The sequence below is a fragment of the Vidua macroura genome, chromosome 9 (assembly GCF_024509145.1).
Source record: "Vidua macroura isolate BioBank_ID:100142 chromosome 9, ASM2450914v1, whole genome shotgun sequence".
Taxonomy (NCBI): domain Eukaryota; kingdom Metazoa; phylum Chordata; class Aves; order Passeriformes; family Viduidae; genus Vidua; species Vidua macroura.
Window position 1 is genome coordinate 18,783,866 of NC_071579.1, and position 20,668 is coordinate 18,804,533.

Consider the following 20,668-nt stretch of genomic DNA (forward strand, 5'->3'; position numbering starts at 1 on the left):
CAGTACCATACTTAGAAGCATAACAGAAATAGAACAGAAAAAAAATTGGGACTGTTTATAATTGAGCTATACAGCTGTGCCATATCATAGACATCACATTAAGACAGAGGAAATTATAATAAGTAATTCTACCCCAGGAGATAACTTACTCTATTTGCCTTCTTATTTATTAGGTAAATATGATAAAGCACTTACAGCTGTATATGAAAAGAAAGTAGCTCAAAGAAAACTTGACCTTTTAGCTGCCAGTGAATGTGCCAACTTAAGGCAAAACAGTAGTTTATGTGCACATAATACAAACTCGAGTGTTGCTGTGAGGCTGAACAAGCATTTTTAAAATATTAATGGGGAAAACCTTGCTCAGAGACCTCACATAGTCACCGAGCAGCATTTTTAGATGATAGCTTTATGAACGTCTTGTAAGGGGGTTTTACGAATTCTTTCCCCATCCTTTCAACTGCTTTGGGTACACAGACCTCTTGTCAATGTGATACTTAGAGAAGAGATGAATGTAGGAGTTATGCATATTGTAACTTCAGCAACATGCCTATTTTATGCAAAATGCTAATGAAATAAAATACCATGGATTTCATGGACTGCATACTGCCTTCTCCATGTTCTCTGGACAGGAGAACCTTTATGGAAAATTATCCCCATATTGTCAGGGAACAGCATACCGTAAGTTAGAAATAAGTTTCAAATACTTACCTCTTACCTGATTAACTGAAGATGTGTGGGTTAACAGAAAAAATAAAACAAAACTGTAAAACTAGAAATATTTTATTTTGAAAATTTGTTTAACCAACATATTTGCTGTCTTTGATGTTGTGAAGCATAATCTCTTTCTACAGCACAGCAGCACTTCTGGCAAATCCTTAGTGATAGCTAAATTCTAAGTTGCTCAAACACAGCCATAGTTTTTCCACTAAACTGGAAAGTCACTGTCCTTGTCACGTTGGCTACAAATAGGAAGAGAGGCACGTCCTACTTGATCCGCTGCTGTAGAAAGTTTTAATCTTTGCTGTTTGTCTTTCTGCAGCTGATACTGTTCAGTATCATTATCATTAGTTCGTAGTCCCAGATCATCCGTAGTTCAAAGCAGCTGCTGTATTCTTGGTCACCAGCAATTGGCATATTTCACTTACAAGTGGAATTTTCTTCTACTTGTGTCCATTTCTCGACGCTGAAATTTAAAAGAAAAGTTGTTTACCAGCAAGTTCTTGCAACAGGATGAAACACAAACAAGGATGACCACTCCATTTTATAGCAGAGCAGACACTGAAATGTAGTTATTGTACAGCAGAGTTGCAAATATGTAGTTATGGTATATTGACATTCATTGTCCTATTTTTATTTTTTACTTGAAATAAAGCAGGGTATTTCTGCTTTGCATGATTCTTGAAATATACTTCTAAATACTTAAATTAAATATTTCCACACTGAGAACTGTATTTATACCACTTTTCTAGGATAAGATTTTTGGTTACATTTCATGTCAGATTTAGCCTCCCCAAGCAGGACTATTATCATTACTAAGACATACCTTATGAATCCACTCATATTCTCCAAATTTGGAATCAAACGTTCCTTTTTGAAGTGACCTCAGCTTCAATGTAAAACGTGGCCCAAGTTCTTGAATTCCCACTTTCTTTTCACTCTTGAAGATATATCTTGGGGAAGAAAATAATTAAAATTAGGAATTCAGTTACAAGAGTATTCTCTCCCCACTTGAAAATGAGTATTGTGGGAAACGTCACCTGTGGAATCTGAAAAAGATGTAGTCTCTCTGGTTGTGAAATGTAGCTACTTGTCTTCCAATGAACTGAGGATCGTGTGGGAAGAGAGCAGCAAACATGCGGCCGATGGAATGGCCGAGCCGCGTTGTGAAATTATTCAGGATCACTTCAGGGACGTGTTCCGTGGGCTCCTTCCCTTTTCGCTGAAATCAAATAAGAATGCAAAGAACAGACTGAATACAAAAGGATTTTAATGTATTACTGAAGAAGTGTTTGAAATGGGAAGACAGGGCCAAAACCACACCCTATTCATTCTTTCAAACACAACCGAAGTTCATAAACAAGTAAAGGAGCAGCTGGTAACATAAGGATCTTTAGTTCAACAGTATAAATTCAGTGAAAAAGCACAAATAATTTTATGTTTTCTCCTGCACCATTTTTTACTCTTAGCAGAACCTGTTGTAGCAGATAATGCACTCTACCTATCATAGAAGTATTCCCTCTGTACTCATACCAACAACTAGGGATATATGGGACCGAGAGTATATGGGCTTCTTCTTTAATAAAAACTAATTAAAGATTACTTATTTCAAAGAAGAAAACACATTTTACTGCAAATTACTCAGGGCTAAGTAAGCAATACTAAGAAGAGGTGACAGGGCTATAGGAACAAGAACAACTAGGTTTTATTCAAGACAAACTACATCTAATGAAACCTTTTACACTGCTGATTTTATATACCCTATTGTGTGTATGCTAGACATGGGGTACTTCCTACTGATGTAGGTTATCATCTATTTAATGACATGAGTTTAAAAATACTTGTCAGATTATAAAATACTTGGTAGTTAAAGAAATACAGCAAATAAGCTTGAAAATGGAAATATGCTGCTTATGAAGTAGAATACACTAGTCCTTAGCCTCCTGTTAGCTTACCAAAAAAACACATTTACAAGGTCAAGCTGAATCATATCAAAATGCAGTTTTGACAGTTGAAGTTGGGATGTATTTATCATTAACAAACAGATAACCTATTTTTCAAATTTTCTGAGTCTCACCTTTATTTCTTTACGCAAACGCACACTACTCATTCTAAAATGGGCAGTTGGACCATCAGGCAGGTGACTTAAAACAAGACCATCTGTGCACCAAGTTAAAAAAAAGGCTGGTAAAATCGAGCATATCATTTACAAAGGAACATTCAATGCAAACTGCAGTATTACATTAGAGGTTTAGATCCATAATCTATGCCCAAGGTTTTGTTTTATGTTCAAGCATTCATTCCCAAACTAGTTAACTAGCTTTCGGAAGGATGTCCGTTACATGCTAACAAGGGTTATCCTCTATTGCTTTCTCATTTAATGAATTTGTAATGTTTTATCTAGCTAGAAAAAAAAAAAAAAAAGGATCTTCCTGGTCAGAAAAACTTGTTAATTAATCAAACTCTTAAATTTACTGAAATAATAACAGCGCTTATCTGTGCATTACAATCAACAAAAAAGTGCCAACATATCTACACACTTTCTTCAATAAATCCAAGTTCCATTAGCCATCAGACACTCAAATTGGCACAGTGAGTTTTTAGCTCTGTAATTTGCACTGTGAAAAGAAAGAAAACAGAAGAAGTAGATCTCTGATGCACACGACAGAATTGTTTTCTTTCTCTGATAAATACACTAAAGGATACTTGGTATTTTGCGATCTTCATTAATGACAATTAAATCCGTGAAGTCCCTTGCGATACACTGTGGAATGATTCTTTTCAAAGCCAGTCCTCTTCGATAGTAGACATGTGAGTTGGGTATAACAGTAGCCAGCTGCTCACAGAATCTCACTGTTCTCTGCAAAACAGGGGAGTTAAATTGCAGCGTGCAGAATTCAGCACTGAATTCAGTTGTTAGGAGAACAGAGGCTTGGTCACTCCAACTACACTCCCTGAGCATATATTACTTCCAGTATCTTCATAAAGATTTGAAGATAAGCTATTAAATTACTTTATTAAATTATTTCATTCAGTTAGTGCAAAAACACTTATTTGCAGTAAAGACTGCAGCATACCAGAGATTTTTTTTTAAGGACTTTTTTTTTTCCCCTTCCTCCATCACAGAAAAAAAGGGAAAATGCAAAAAGCATACTCTCCACACTCGCCATTTATAAAGGACACTGGTTTACAAAAAGTTCACAGCATCTCAAAATACAATATAACTATTTCTTCATGAACTCATGTCTGAGTTTTCAGATAAACTGCTTGAGGTGTTCCTTTTTTTTAGAAGAAATTTCTTTTATGGTTTTCAAAAATGTCAGTAATCTCTTCAGTCAGGCAGTACTGATCATTTCAATACAAGAACACGTGCACAAGGTTGGGTTTTTTTTATGGAGGAAACAAACAGTGCTAGAGAAACCAATGGATTACATACACATACAAGGATATTGTTGGGCACTAAATAAAATAAAATCCATGTGCAAGCTATTCTTTTCAGTTTTAATGTAACATTTCATAGGATGAAAACCCTGGTATCTTATAGCCATTTGGTTTCCAAGTAAAACATACATACCCCACGAGGTCGGTCTGATGTTGTAATAAGAATTTTGGGAACAGTCTGCCTATTAAAGTATGGTGCAAATTCATCAGTTGCTTCATCAAAAGCGACCTGGAAGAACAGAAGTTTTGTTAAATCCACCATGTACGAAATACCTGAGGAACAATTGTTCAATCTGATCTAAATTTTAATTCACAAGATTTATTCTGTAATTAATCACCCAAAGGCGTGTGGTTTTCACATTTTTAAGAATCTAGTGTGATGAACATGGGCAGCTTTTACTACCAATGTCAGTATTGCAAAAAGCAATTATTTAGTACAGATAATGAAAGAATGACATCACCTCTTAGTAAACAGATCATGTGTAAAAAGTAATCCATCAACAGATTAACAAGAAATTGGGGATTATTCCGTTTCATCAATCAGTTTATGTCCCTTGTTAGAAAAAAATGGTTAACTTATTAGCACATGCAGTTACCTCTTCATCATTGGGATCTACAGTGGTTTCATCATACACTCGCTGATTTTCAATGGTCTTTGGTACAGCTTTTGGAGGTGCCTAAAATACATGAAGTTTATTAACATTACATATTGATGTCATTATTAAATGCATTGCAAATACCACATTCATACTACCACAATATTGTATTTCTACACAGAACTGCAAGTATTATTTATTTGATGCCACTTCTAAAAAAGAAGTTACATAACTTTGATTAAAATATGCACAGGTATTGGGACACCAGAGAGCATCAGATGGAGAAAAGCACCACTGGAACAATGTCACTTTTCAAAACAAAACAAAAAAACAGGGGAACTTTCTTTCCATTTTTATTTCTTCTGTGTAAGAAAAGGATTGTGCTTTTAATTGCAACACGTTTTAACCTTGATATCTAGAACTCAATGACTAATAGCCTTTAATGTTTACCCTACTCTTGTGAGACTATTGTAATACAGGAACTCACATCTGACTATCTTCAATCAGTCCAGGGAAGGAAGCAAAACCTTTGTTCATGGCTAGGCTTGGAATCCAGCAGATAACTGGTCTGGGCATGGTTTGGTCAGCTCTGATTGTTTTAATCTACACAAAAAATAATATTGGAGTATAATTCCTAAAAATATCAACACAAATGCCACAGCAATCACATCAGAGACAACTTTTCACGAGTGGTTTTATGTCATTAAGTTTAAAACTCATCCTGCCTGCTTATAGCATCATTTAACACAGGGGCAACAAGGTTTCTGAAGTCAGCTGTTTGATACCTCTGCTAGACAACAGTGTCTCTGAAGGCTAGCACAGCCAGCGAGCACAGAGAGCATACAATCATAGAACAGTTTGGCTGGAAGGGACCTTTAAAGGCCATCTATTCCGGTACAGTGAGCAGGGACATCTTCGACCAGACCAGCTTGCTCTGAGCCTCTCCAACCTGGCCTTGAACGTTTCCAGGGGCAGGGCATCCACTCCGCATCCTGTTGCAGTGTTTTATCACCCTCACTGTATTCACTGCTCCGCTTCCCTGAAGTCTGTGGAGAAACCCTTTGGCTCACGAAGCCGAGGAGTCCCAGCTCCGGGCATTGCTGCAGGACCCTCACGCTGGCGAGCAGCGCCGCGTTCGCGGCGGGGAAGGAGCGGCCACGCCGCCACACCGGCTCCAGCGGCCGGAACCCTTACTTTGTCTCCGAGAGCCTCTCGCTCCTTCCTCCGCTTCTTCTTGAGGGCCAACTTCTCCTGCGGGCAGACGAACAGCACTCCGTTAGCCAGACCCGCCAGACCCGGGCCTCCCCCGCCCCCCGGCAACAGCCCGCCCCACCTTCCTCTGCTGCTGCTTCCAGCGAAGGAACATGAAGTGCCGACGCTGCTTGTTCTTGATCTCGGACACGCTGAAGGTGGGCGGGAAGAGCACCCGCTCCGTGGCGGGCGGGCCGGCGCCATCCCCGGGCACGGGCCCGCTGCCCTCACCCGCCATGGCGCTGCTGCCGCGGGGCGGGGCCGGCCCCTCACCCTTGGTCTCTGCCCCGCCGGGTGGCGCCGCGCATGCGCAGCACGGGGCTCGCGCGGCGGGCGGGTTCGCTGAGGGCGGGCTCCCTCAGGGCGGGCGTTCTGCGCGCACAGTCACGGAGTGCTTCGAGTTGGGAGGGAGCCGGGAGCATCATCAGTCCAGCTCTTCGCCCTGCACGGGACCCCGGGAGTCACACCGTGTGCCTGAGAGCATTGTCCAGAAACCTTTCTGGAACCTCTCAGGCTGATGCAGTGACCACTGTCCTGGGGAGCTGTTCCAGTGCCCAAACACCCTCTGGGTGAAGACTTCTGATATCCGACCTAACCCTGCCGTGCCTCAGCTCCAGGCCATTCCCTGGGTCCTGTCACTGCTCACTGAGCAGAGATCAGTGCCTGCCGCTCCTCTTCCCCTCACGAGGAAGTTGTGACTGCACTGAGGTCTGCCCTCATCTCCTCCAGGCTGAGCAGACCCAGTGCCCTCAGCTGCTCCTCACAGCTTCTCCTCAAGGCCCTTCACCATCTTTGTTGCCCTCCTCTGGACACTCTCTAATAGTTTAATGTCTTTCTTGCACGCAATACTCAAGGCTGAGCGCAGAGCACAGTCACTTCTCTCGACCCAAGACATGTCAGGGCTCATTGCTCAGCAGACAGCGAACCAGGAGATAAAACCAGTGTATTTCATGGGGATTATTGCTGCAGTGTTTTTTATAAACCGAGTTAGCTGTCAAAGTGGGAAGCTTAGAGCAAACATGACACATTGGTGGGTTTACATTAATGTAGGTAACATCATGGCCCAGCAGTGCCCACCCATGTGCACACTTCCAAATTCAGACCTTTGCTTATAGTGACTTAAGTTTTGGGGAGCACCTATTTATTAGGAACCATAGGGGTTTTGATGATAATGCTCCCAAAAGTTATTTTTATTCCATTAAAGTCTGTTAAAACTTGATGTTAAAATCAAATTCAGGAACTCCTACTGCAAATTAGAGATCCAATTTACATAAAGTCAGAAATGAGGTTTTTCTGTTCCTGAGCTGATTTTCATGCTTAGAGGTGTGCAAATGTTTCTGCGCAGCAAAGACTACACAGTGTTTTATAGAAATTGAGTACTCAGGGATCTGGGGGGACCTGGTCTAAATTGGAGACATTTTTAATCTCAGACTGCAAAATTCTGAGCCTCCATGGGACTGCTTTGTTCCATCTGTCCCAAGCATTTTTTCAAACTTGATGTCTCCTAATTTTATATACAAGTACTATTTGTCCTTACTATGTTTCTCTCACTAGAAAAGGGAAAAGGAAATCTGTTAACATAAACATAGGAAGATGATGAAAAAATACCTAGAAATAACCAGAATAATAGAGAGTGTCTTAAACCTTGTTCTGTCCTATAAACAAATTTTGTTCTGCAACTTAACTTGCTTCACTGAGATTACTTCTGCTTAACACAGAAATGAAAGATCAAAGGCCTCATTATGCACAATCCCATATATTTCTGGCCTCGCTCCCGTTTTTGTCAAAAGAAAATATTTCAACTATCCTTACTGCCTTAAGGATAAGCAGTTTCCATGGTAATTGAGGTTTAGAGGATTTTGTTGAGAATATGTTAACCAAGGACTGCTGTAACTTTATCTCTCTAGCTGATGCAGATGTCAGAGATTGCAAGGTTGTTTCTCAAAGTCATTAGCAGAGATTTTCATCACTGCCATTAGCAGAGCATACAGGGAGTTCTGTGCTGTTTGTAGTTCCACTTTGCAATGCTGTTTTTGTTGGGATCACTGAGTGCTTGCATGAGGAAAAAACACATTATCTTCCTCCCTCCTAGCAAGAGGGATGACAACCTCCTAATATTATTCAAATACCTTTCTTCCAAGGACTTGGAGGAACGAAGTAATGATACACAATAATACAAGAACTTCCTAGGGCAGGGGAGGGACAACAACAAGACACCAGAAACACACTGAGGATTTGGTAGAGATCACTGACAAGGTGCAATTATAACTTTAATAGAAGGCCTAACTAATAAATGCATGCATAGTATTACTTCAATTTTTTCATAGAAGTTCCAAGGTCTTTTTCTTGTTTTATCTATGAACTTGGTTCTGTGCAAATAACTTTTTTACCAGGATACTCCTATTTTACAAGTTAAGTAGCATTGTCAAGAAACCATCTTTTGGAAGAAGCTGCCTGGTTAAAAACAAAACAACTGAGGAAAAAAACACCAAAACCCAAACAACTCCCCACCCACCCACCCAAAACCCCTCAAACAAGCAAGTTCTCTAGTGAATAGTGACAAATGAAGACATTCCTTCCATGTCAGCACTTAGAAATTTTGGAGGAAAACTTTCTGTAAATTAACCCATCTCAGTAGTGAAGCATCATTTTGAGTTGATCAACAAAGCACTGTTTTGTTTTTTTCTGTTCTGTCATTTCAAACAATTGAAAAAACACTTTTTGATTAAGTCAAAAGGACAAAAATTCATCTGGGGAAAGGAAATTAAGTAAGAAATGATAGAGGTGAGAAAAGCATAAGGTATGTCTGGATTCAGTCATTCAGAGAATTATTTTGGAGGTGTGAGGTTTTCCTCTTTTTCCTTTTTGTTGTTTTTTTCTGTTGGATTTTTGGTGTGTTTTGGGGTTTTTGTGTTTTTTTGGTTTTTTTTGGTGTTTTTTTGTTGTTTTTTTTTTTTTTTTTAGTTTGGGTTTTGTTTGTTTGTTTTTATGTAATAACCAGCATTTTGCTATTTTCCTGTTTTGGTATTTTTAAAATTTCATTACCTGAAGGTTGAGAGCACATACTACTTGTCTCCTTCCCTTCACAGTGCTGTGTAGATAATGAAGTGGTACCCCAAAGGTCTGGTTTTGTTATGCCTGTAGATAATGAAGTGGTACCCCAAAGGTCTGGTTTTGTTATGCCTGTAGATAATGAAGTGGTACCCCAAAGGTCTGGTTTAGTTATGCCTGTAAACACCTCAGCCATGAGACTGCAGAGCAGTTGTACAGCTTTGATCACATCTGAACCCTTAGCAGGCCCCTCATGCTCTCAGCTTCTCTCTGGTAGGTGTTCCCAGGGGCTGCTGAACATGGAATGTGTAGCAAAGTTAGTGATAGTGGCTTTGCTTAACTGGTAGTTGAAAAGTTGAAGAAGGATACAGAAGACAGGACTTTCCAGGCTCTGGAGATTGTCATCTTACCTGTCAGTGGAACAGTGAAACCACAAGCCTGCAGGTTTTTCTGACACGAGAACTGAAGCTACTGTTGTGTGTCAAATAAGATCTAGAAAATGCTGAATCAAATAGCTAGGCTGGGCACTCTCCTTCTGAAGGGAAACAAGATCTGACTACTGGCCAGGTCTCAATATTCTCCCTGTTGTTTACTTTAAAAGTTACACAGCAGAAAACAAGTTATGGAGAATGGATTGTAACCAGCTTCAGTTTCTCTGTGTATGCTCTCATCTCTGGGCTGAAGAGTCTGGTTCCTTCTACACTCCTGGCCTGATGCTGGGCTTTTTGCACAGTGAAAAATGGACAACGTGGCCTCACCAGTCCGAATGGTGGAAGATGCTCCTGTGGCAGGAGAATCTGTCTTTGAGCCCACTTCTCTTCAGCTGAGGAAAGAGTTGGGCACGGGCCCACCACAATATGCTGTCCTTATGAAAAATGGACATCCACAGCATCATTTTCTGAGAGAAAGCCTGCAATTGTGCTTTGTAGAGAGCCTAAGCCAGTGGTGCTTGGTGTGTATTATTGTACCAAGCCATCTGGGGCCTCCACTGTAGAATAGTCTCTTGTTTACCCAGCTAGGCGTAAGCACAAAATAAATGCTGAACTGCTTAGCTCTTTCCACATTGTTCCCAGTCTCAGGCATACCAGAGCTGTTTCTCCAGAGGTGCATTTCATTAAATTACCAGGTGACTATGCAGGAAGTGTGTGGGTAGTTTTTCAGGATCATCTGTTTGAGACTTACAGGCTTGCATTCCTTAGTGGATCTTGTCTACAGTCTTTTAATTTCAGTGTTTTCAGTCACCCAGGGCAATCTCTCTAATGGATAAAATGGGTATCATCCACAATAAAGTTGGGTATTATTTAATATTTCAGGATGAACACTAGATCTTACTATATGCTCTCAATGCCCTGTCCTCATCCCATAACACAACACCAAAAAAAAATTTACTTTCATATGCTTTTCTGGGTTGCTTTTCCTTACAGTACCTGAGCTGTGTACAAACACTAAGATGCTTATTGGAAAGAAGCCGTGATGTCCATTATACAGATGGGAAAATTAAACTAGTCTGTCAAAATAAAATTTATCAAACATGCTTAGAATGCCCAGTGTAAGACACCTAAAGGTTATTTTACAAATATTTAGCACCATGCACTCAAACCACAACTATATTCAATTATATTCACAATTAATGTCTGCATGCTCAGGATCATTCTAGATACCAGATTCCAGGTACATCACCAGCAAATGAGGAATGCAGACTGAGTGTTTAAAAAAGTTTGGTGTACTATGGGTCAATAAGGAGACCAAATGATTTTTTTCTTAGTTTTTATTTTGTAGTGCTCTTGCTTTTTGAAGTTTCTTTACAATCTTCACACTTTTGTTTAAAAAGCCCTAGGTTTAAGAAAGCAAACAATGGTAAAAAAGAGCAAAGAGCCCTCTGAATAGCAGCTTTATCTTCCTGAGTATTGACTCCCCTGCCCACAAATAGTATCACATCTGAACATGCTGAGAATGCCATTAAAAAGGGCATTAAGAGTTTTAGCTCCTGTATGGGTCCCTGAGGAACAGGATTAGTAACCAACCTCCTTTTTATGTGGGGTTAGCACTGCTGATCAACAGCCATTTCACTGCACAGCCCAGCTGATCATCCATCCACCTTGCACATTTTTCACTCCCTGTTTCACCCATTTGACTGCAGGGACACTGTGGGAGTCAACTCCAAAGTCCTCTCTAAAGTCAAGGTAAACAGCAAGCACTACTCTTCCTCCTCTGTTGAGCCAGTCTTCCCATCAAAGGTTGGCCCTTGGTAAAGTCACATTGCACCATCTGTTCTCAGTCACCTTTGTGCCCCTCAAGTGCTAGGAAATGTGTTCCAGCAGTATTTGCTCCAGACCCATGCTGGGGACAGAGCTCCCTGCTGCTCTTCTTGAAGCTGCAGCAGCTCATAGTGCAACCTTCTTGCTGAAACACTGCAAAGAGTAGTGATGTGTTCAAGTGGTCTGTGTCAAATGGCTCAGAGCGTGTGTGTGGTTATGTGCATGTGAGAAAGAAAAAGATGCAAAGCTTTTGGAAGCCTGACTGAGCAAGATTTACATAATCTAAGGAAGAATTAAGCACAGGAGAGGATTTAAAAAAGAAGGCATTTTATAAGGAATTCTTGCAAAAAAAATTGCAAAATGCATTATTTAAAAATTATGGAAATTCCATAGTCTGCTGCATATGAGTGTCCAGTTTTCAACTAATTTGAGTTTAAAAAAATGACTTTATGTATGGATGTCAACACAGTAGTAAACATGTGGTTATAACCAACATTGTAATAATTTCTTCCCACAGGATTTATCAAGATGGCATAGCTGGCCATTATCTTAATCTGGACAGATTGGCCTGGCAAGTACTGGGTGTTTGATTTACTACAAGTGTGTCAGCACTTCTGGTTAGTAGATTAGAAATATTTGATAATGCATTAATTGTATATAAGCTGAAAAAAAAAAAAAAGAGGATAATGGCGGTTGCTAGAGTTTCAAGTATCTAGTGTAGAAAACTGGAATACTTCCCCAAATAGAAATTCTGTGGACAGTAAAGTTGTGTTTTGACACATTTAGACTTTTTTAAAAGTTTATCCAATAGTTACCCATGGCAAAGTACTGAAGAAGCATCTACTTTTCCAACCTGGTATTTTGCTGAATTCATTGTGCTGCTTCTGGAGATCCCTACCCTTTTCTAAAGAATTATCCTATAAAAGGGAAGATAGTCAATGGCAACATTTCATCAACCTTGTGGGTATGTAGAAAAACTTGTGTTTCTTGGGAGGTGTGGTTCTCTTTGTAGAAAGTGATGCTTATATCTTTCTGCTGGTGCAATTACACATAGCTTGGGCTGCCTTAATAAAACACTCCTTCATGTATGGAAAAAGAAGGAGTTTATCCAAGATTAGAGTATGACTTATTTCTAGGCAGCTGTCTTTCAGAATATGCTACCTTGTGTTTTTATTTTATTTACTAAATTCCTGTTATTTTATATTAAGGCATATTTGTGCAGTATAATTTTGCTGAAATAAATAGAACTTGGTATAACCAATACTTTTGCTTCTTTTCTACATGCAGTTTGCATGTTTGCAGATAGAGAAGAATTTTCTCCTTGTTCAAAATTATTGCAACATAATTTGTAGGTGCTACTACAGAAACAAGGTGATTATTTTATTACAAAGTAGAAGGTGTCAAGTGAAACTGTCATTCCCTTCCCCTTGAGGACTGCTCTTAACCCCATGGTATCAACACACATTTTATTGAGAATAAGCAAAATATTGCTTAAATATTCCTCTGTTTTAATACGTTTCAGTGTCTGGCTATATTACATTTGGCTCTTAGCATATACTTTACTTTTTAAATTGAGAAAAAAAGTCAGGATCATTTTTTACTTGGCATTATTAATAAGTGAGAAGTATTTATAAATAGCTAGTGACAGATACTAGTTGTTTTACAAATTTTAAGATAATCTTGTGTAAGAAACAGAAATTGTAAAGTGATACATGATAAGAAATTAGTCCACAATGCTCCCAGAATCTTTAGTAAGGTGAGCTAACTTGAACAGTGTGCATTTTAGTATAGTTAAGTGCAGGCTAATATTGTTAGGAAAGAAAAATGTAATTTAGTTACCTGAGGAAAGCTGCATCATGAAAAGGAGAAATGCAGTTAGGGGCACACAGAAATGCCATCCTTGTGAATAAATGTGGGGAGCACTGGAGCAATAGGGAGTTTGTTGGTGGAACAGTAGGTCTTGGCCTGATCCCAAGACAAAAACTGAGAAACTGGTTAAGCAGAACTATGTGATTGCTTTGGGACCTAGAAACCCCTTTTACAGCAGAGACTTAAAAAGCTTCATCTCTTTGGCCCATCAATGAACCAGGGAAGAACTAACTCACCTGAAATGATATAAATAATCATACAAATCTTCAGTTTTAACAGACAAATATTTTAGAAGATGCAATGTTTGAAAACTAAGTCAAGAGATATTTTTTGATTAAAAAACAAAATCAAAACAAGCAGAAAACACCTTGGATTAAGTAAGCCCTGGGAAACAAATTGATAGATAGGACTGTGAAGTATTCTTTTCCACATGAAATCTTTAAACCAAGGTGGTGGATTTTTTCCTGAAGGACACATCTCTCAATCTAATTACCACCTGTACCATGCAAAAGGTCAGGCTGGAGACTTGTGGTGCTTTCTTCTCGCCTATGAAAACCTATGATGTTATGAAACCTCAAAATGAAGTAAAAAACACCCTTTCAAATATTTTATAAGAATTGTAGAATATCTTCCATAATATTCATATGGTAGGGGGTTAGACACTGCAATGAATGGACTTTTAAAGTAATTTAACAGGCTACATTTTAGCTACATTGAAGTTGGGGTTTCTTCCTGTTTGTATTGCTAAATTTTGATGAATAGCCATTAGAATTGCAGTATTTCTTTTATTTAAGCTTCCAAACCCCTTTCCCCTGATAAGATTTTCTTTCTTCATTGGTTTATCAAATCTTTTAAGACTGATATTTCAATGTTGTCCATTCACCTCAGGATAACTTTCTGGAAAGCATATTCTCTATTTGGCAGTGATCATAAAAAACATCAAAAGCAAAATTATTGAAGCTAATAAAAACAAATGCTAGTGCAAGAAGTAGTTCCAAAATGTTAGACAGACTGGTGGGCTAATATGAGGATTTACAAGATTACTTTCTCTTTTATGTTATAAACTCTCAGTAACTGTATTTTTTACTTATGTGTTGATAAAATATGAGCATGCTTTTGGACATTTAAAAGTGCTAATCACAAAATAACAAAGATAAAAGCAATGTAAGACATTTATCTTGGAACGTATAATCCCATGCTCTTTTTTTTCCAGCATGCATATGTAGCTGTGATTACTGCAACTCAAGCTGCACATAATTATTGGTAACAGAAGAACACTGGCGTTTACCTCCCACACACAAAGCCACACCTTACCCTCCAGGAAATCCAGAGAGCTTCCTAAGAATTATTTCTAGCTGTGGCCTAGATTTCAGCCTCTTTTGTATAATTTTACAGTGGAAGCTTGTCAGGGCCAATCCTGACTGGTGTATAGGGTTTGACTGAACAAAGAAATTAAACTCATAATGAAATTTGGTCTCACATTGGACCTTTTATCACAGGTTCTCTTCTGCTTGGTCTGCATGGTTCAACAAGTTGGATGCTTTACCCAACACAGACAATCTCTGTTCTCTGCAGTAGGAGACAGAGGACAGAATTAGAAGCACATTTCAGTAAAAGTTACATACAAATTGACAAGAAGGAATTAGCTAAAATAATATTTCCTTTGTCTGTATTTCCAAATTGATCACATTTTCCTCCTGTTTGGAAAAATACTTTATTTCCTAAGCTTGCATAGAATTATTTAAGGAAGAGAAGGCATGGCATGGTTACCTTTGGCACGAGAGAGTTAGGCTCAGTGGTTCAAACCCCATTTTTTTATTTCACCAGGGACTTTTAGATATATCTGGAAAGAAATGGCAGCATTCAGTCTGTTCCCGGGATTGTATCCATCAGCTGACAATGCAACTGGCCATGGCCTCTGTCATTCAGCCTCACATGGAATTGTGCAGTACAGTAGTGTCAGTACTGCTGAATTCAGGAAATCTATCCTGCCCTCAGTCTCCCTCTTCACAAATATTTTGTGCTAACCTCTGATACATACCTTTGATCCTTATTCTTCTACAAAATCACTGTGAAAGCATTTTTGTCTTATACAAATAAAGAAGCAGAATATATATTCCAGAAAGAACAAGGGCCCAGCAAATCTCCTAGGAAGTCCTCTGCTGGGAATCAAAGTCACTGAAAAGGAATTCTATCAGATCACAATTGCTACTTCTCTGCCATGGTGACCTGAATATGGAAAGTAACTCTTGATTGCCCAAGCAAGTAAATATTGAGAAAGGATAAAGAGATTTATACTGCATCTTTATCTGGTACTGATGCAAGGAAAGGTGGAATGTTGTTCAGGATCTGTGTCCTAAATTCAAAAGAGTGATGAAAAATTAGAAGGACTTCATAGAGTACAGATAAGACATGATTAGAGGATACTCTCCTTCTAATGTGGGGTTCAAGGAGTTCCACCTATTTAGCTTATCAAAGAGAAAGCTAATGGGGACCTTTTATGTACCATTCTATGGTGTAAATATTCATTTAAAAATCCATGCCTTAGCTCAGGCAGACAAAGATCCAAGACCTATCATCTTAATTTATAGTTACCCATAATTAATCATTGAGAGGGTCACCAAGAATTATGGTAAATTTTCTCTTAATATTTATATCAAGATACATGTGTCCCCCTTAAGATGATACAATCTAGTTTGGAGAGGATGAGTTCAGGAAAATCTGCTCTCCATTATGCCAGAAGTCAGACTAGAAGATCACACAGGTCATATCAGGCTTTCTAATCTGTTAATTAGATAGTTTATATAAATTCAGTTTAGTTGGGTCTGTGTTTCTAATAAACAGTATTTTAATGGGTCATGTTTGACTGCAGCCTGACGTAATCTCAGTTGGTTCTTAGTGTATGTGTGTGGTGGGACTTTGTCATTCTACCAGCACCTCCACCTTCCTCCTTAAGTGTTGCATCATGAGCTTGTTACACAGCCTGCAGGGTTGATACTGCTGATATGACCCCAACCTCAAAATCATTTAGAGATGGAGTGATGGCATTGCTGGAGATCCCAACAAAACTGCTCTAGATCCTGCACACCAGTTATTTATCAAGACCAAATTCTGTTGTACATTTTTAAAATCTTAAGTAGAATATACTGTTCAGATGACTGTAGTCTCTTCACACATCTTTGTTGAGGATATTTAGCATGTCATTCCATTTTTTTTTTTTTTTTTACAACTAACTGTATCATTTTCCAAGTTTTTATCCAGGCTAAGGCTAATATTTTAAAAAAAGTTTTGTTCTCACTTGTTCTTTCAGTCGTATTTTGCTCAGTAGTCCTGGGAGCAGCCTTCTACCCTGACAAGGATTAACCACACCCGTTGGACATGCTGTTGTTTCTCTGGGCACTCCTTCAGCTTTGCATGGAGAGCAGCATGTCCTTAGCACCTTCTCATCAGGAAGCAGTTCATCCTTTAGGGGACACAAGATTTCCTGTCCTTTGGGCTCAAGATCTTTCGTTCTTTCAAGCCTGTTGGCAGAAATTAAAAGGGATGCCTCTGCTGTTTCAGGTGAGATGTCAGTGCAATGCCCTCACCTACTGGCTGAGTTTCTAGGTATTATTCTGCCTTGGGAAGAAGCAGGCACTCTACAACTCTGCAGTTAAAAACTCTTTGAAAAGTGCTGTTCCCTTCCTGTTTGCATTCATAAATTGTTTCCATTTTTCTCATTTCAAAAAGCAAGCTGCAGAAGATAACCCTCTTCACTCTTTTTGTTGTGCCATGTTTTGATGCCAGTTAAGCTCCTGCTAACTTCCTGAACCCTCTGGCCTTTAAGTACTTCTTGCTCTTCCAAGAACTTTTAACAGCCACTACCTAAAATGCCAATGCTACTGGATGTTCCAGTGTAGTCTCAAACCAGGCTTCCACCTGCTGTGATTTGGAAAGGACATTGCATATGTGCATTACATATCCACTAGCAGAACACTGTGTGCAGAAACCAAGCCATGTACGGAGGGTGAAAAGCATTTCACCAGGTTTTGAGAAAACCCTTATAACTAAGCCTAGGTAAAGGCTTAGCATGAAGCTGGGATAATCTTGTGACTAATAATAGATCAAACTAAGAAAAATTGTTCAGCAGCAGAATTGCTGCAGTGCACTGAAGGGCACCCACAGAAGGAAGGAAATGAACCACTTGAGTCTGTTAATATAAAACACTATTTTTCCCTCCATCCATAGGCATACATCTTATCTGTACCACTCCTGCATATCCTAGAGCCATCATACTTCAGGGAGCTAAGCACTTTTGAATGCTGCATTTCACAAGACCAGAGCTCTGCAGGTATAAATTTCTTTTTATATATAGTGTGTTCATACATCCATGTACAAGACTTACTGGAACCCTTTTCAGTATTAAGCTATGTGGGACAGGGTGCTATTGGAATCTGAAGTACTCCTTTTGGGAGTATCCAAATAAGGAAATTCAAAGCACTAACAGATACAAACCTGTATCAGCAGTGAAAGAAATAGCATGGGGGGTTTTCTTTAAGAACAAAAGCCTGTATTCTAATTGAGAATATTGGCTAACTGTCTGTGTGTGAAATACTTTAAAGGCTTGTGCCTTTGAATATATTAGGTCCAATTTCCAAGGCTGTTGAGAATTTGCCAACTGCATAATTTTCATCTGTAATTATGAAAGATTACTGTCAGAAAAGCTGACTTTCATTTTTGAAGGCAATTCTTGAGAAGATACTGAAAAAAACAGCCTCAGTGTTTCTGATGAACCTTTCACAGATTCTTCTGACAAAGTAATGCTGGTAAGATAATAGCTTTGCTAGAGAGCTTTTGAAAACTGGTCTCTCAAGCTTAGAAAATCTGTGTGAAGAAAGTAATAGTTATCATTCAAACTTGACGCCAGACTCTAATTAATACTTCAAACACAACACAACAACAGGATTTTTTTTCATCTCCTTGGTACACTGCAGTAGCCACACCTACATCCTTTTAGAGGAAACATATTTCTCTTCTCCTGGATACTTTGTACAAATATGTATTAATTTGTACAGTGCACTTATAATTTTGTTTAGAGTTTGGCTCTTCTAATTTTTACTCTGTTCATCTTATTGTAATACTTTATGCAGTACTACATTTAAATTAAACTGAACTTACTTCAAATGCTGCGAGCCCTTGAAACTTCCCTTGCTTAAGAAAGACACCTTGTTTATGGTAAAAGTGGTAAGGGCCACAAAGCTGCTCAGTTTCACTTTGCCTTTACCACACTGGTCTAACTGAGCCAATCAGACCAGTTGTGCTCAACAGTGTCATGTTTAGGAGAGTCACTCGATCCCACAAAGTGCTGGGCTCATGTTCCCAGAGAAGATGGGGACCATGAAATACAGATTAGTTTCTTATCTGAAATACAGTGTTTCACCTTTCCTGTACTATCTGTCTAGCTGACAGTCATTTCAGTTAGACTACCAAGCTAAACCCACAGACCCAAATAGCATTATTATATGATTTTCAAAGCAGCCAAACCACATGCTCTGCTCCTCCTTTTTTAGACTGATTATATACGTGCTGGTAGTTAACAATAAAGGCACTGAAAATCAGAGGAATTTAGCATTAAAGACATACTCTATTTTATTACAAAAAAGTATTGAAATCCCAAGTTCTCTGTACCTGCAGGGTCCTGAGCAGTGCTTGCTCTTTCAAAAAACTCCAGCTGTATATTTTGACATACAATATGGGTCTGACCTGTAAAAAGCACAGGTTTTGAAATATTCTTAATAGTTTTCCAGGAGAGGCTTTGGATTCCTTAAGAACATTAATATATGGAAAACATGCATGAACTTGTATTTTGTAGTCATATTTGTGGTTTATTAAAGGCTGTCCACAGAACTCTTTACACCCAGCAACAGAAAATCATTGCTGTATAGAACACAGACATACAAACGTGTGTTAAACACACCTCTTTTAAAGGGGCTTTTCTGAAAGCTCTTGCCATTGCTTTCCTGATATGGCTGCAGTGGTCTGGAGGTGCAGACACCATACCAAATATATGAAATCAATGGAGAGGCCTTAGTTAGGGTACACACTCCCATGGAATGTTTTCCTACTGTTCTTTGGAATCTGGTTTATTTGAAAGAGTCTATGTTGTCAGACTTATTTTGGTGACCAATAAATAATGAAGGACAGAGGAGAACTTTTTCTCACAGAGCTAAAGTAGGACTATGAGGAGCAAATAAACTCATCAAGAGTGTAGCAACCTCCCCAGGTTCTACATTATACATATTTTCATCCAGCGACTTGATACCATGTCATGTTATACATTCCCAGGAATGGAAGAAGCACAAGGATCACCCAAAGGAAGGACAGGAAAACTAATTCTGCTGTCAGTACCTCTGTTCTTTGAATTTCTGTTTGCTGTATCGTGTGAGTACCAAAATGAGACCTGCAGAGATACCCAGGAAGGAGTTCCTTCATCATGGTTTTCCCATATTCCCAGCATTTAGCAGGCTGTGTGCATCTAAAATATGTTCTTAGTCTTCAAGGGAGATCTTAAATCTTCCTAGAGAAAAAACTGTTCTTTATATCCACACCACTCATCTTCCTCAGTTCTAACAACACAAATCAGGACTGAGGAGACAAAGCTTTCATTCTGCCAGAGACAGGCTTTGAAAGAATATCTTAAGCTACTGACATGTAAAAAAATGTACCTGTACAGGTGGGGATATCACTTCTTCCTGATTTGGGCACTGAAAGTACAGCCATGACCAAAGAGAGACAGGAGCTTCACCTGTGCCCAGCTCATGCACCTCAGAGAGGTTCTTCTGTCAAGGCATGAGGCCTCTCTGAGGTCTGTCCTACCACCTGCCAGGGACAAGGTCATGGTCAGGCCAAGGTCATGCAATTCCTGCTGGGGACATTTTCATCGCGTCGGGACTGCCCTACCACCCTCAAACACCGTTTGTGTCAGAGGCTACGGAAGGTTCCGATTTTACCCTTCAGGTTGTATGGGTGATTCCTGTGTCTTTGAAGTTCTGTTCCCACTGAAGATGAAGGCAAATTCCCGCTGATATTAATGGGGTTAGGATGTGTTCTTGTCTCTGTTTTTTGCTGTTGTTTCCTTTGTTGCAGTAGACTTATTCCTTTATTAAAGTTTTTGCCTGGGGGGAAAAGCAAAGCCATGTTGCTAAATAAATTATGAAATATTTACATTTGTGAAGCCAACCCCTTATGCCTAGCTCCTCCTCTGATATTAAGATGACACTTTTTATAGAGCTTCAGCTTCTATGCTGCCATTATTCCTCTGTGGGATCCGAGACCAGGAGGTGACAAAACAGCCACCATGAGCCAAGTGACAGTAAGTAATATCCAGGAATGATTGTGATTTTGACTCAGTGCAGTGAAAAACTACTATAGTAGACCAGTGATGGTTTGTTTAGTGCAGGAGAGCAAAGTAGGATTAGAGATGAAACTGAAAAAAAACATAAAACT

General features: G+C 39.2%; 1 protein-coding gene across 1 annotated transcript; it reads right to left on the bottom strand.

Moving 5' to 3' along the window:
- Window positions 1-764: 764 nt before the first annotated feature.
- RPF1 (ribosome production factor 1 homolog) lies at window positions 765-6,278 on the bottom strand. Its single transcript, XM_053985192.1, has 9 exons — window positions 6,088-6,278; window positions 5,949-6,005; window positions 4,755-4,835; window positions 4,292-4,387; window positions 3,424-3,577; window positions 2,795-2,877; window positions 1,758-1,939; window positions 1,544-1,670; window positions 765-1,183 (listed from the first exon to the last, which is right to left on the bottom strand). Exons 1-9 carry the CDS (start codon window positions 6,241-6,243, stop codon window positions 1,142-1,144), a joined length of 978 nt encoding a protein of 325 aa, XP_053841167.1. The 5' UTR covers window positions 6,244-6,278; the 3' UTR covers window positions 765-1,141.
- Between the last annotated feature and the right edge of the window lie 14,390 nt (window positions 6,279-20,668).

Coding starts and splice junctions, on each gene's coding strand:
- RPF1 (XM_053985192.1), bottom strand. CDS start 6,243: ATGGCGGGTGAGGGCAGCGGGCCCGTGCCCGGGGATGGCGCCGGCCCG. Junction 6,006..6,087: donor GGAAGCAGCAGCAGAGGAAG/GTGGGGCGGGCT, acceptor GTCTGCCCGCAG/GAGAAGTTGGCCCTCAAGAA. Junction 1,671..1,757: donor ATCTTTTTCAGATTCCACAG/GTGACGTTTCCC, acceptor TTCTTCCCCAAG/ATATATCTTCAAGAGTGAAA.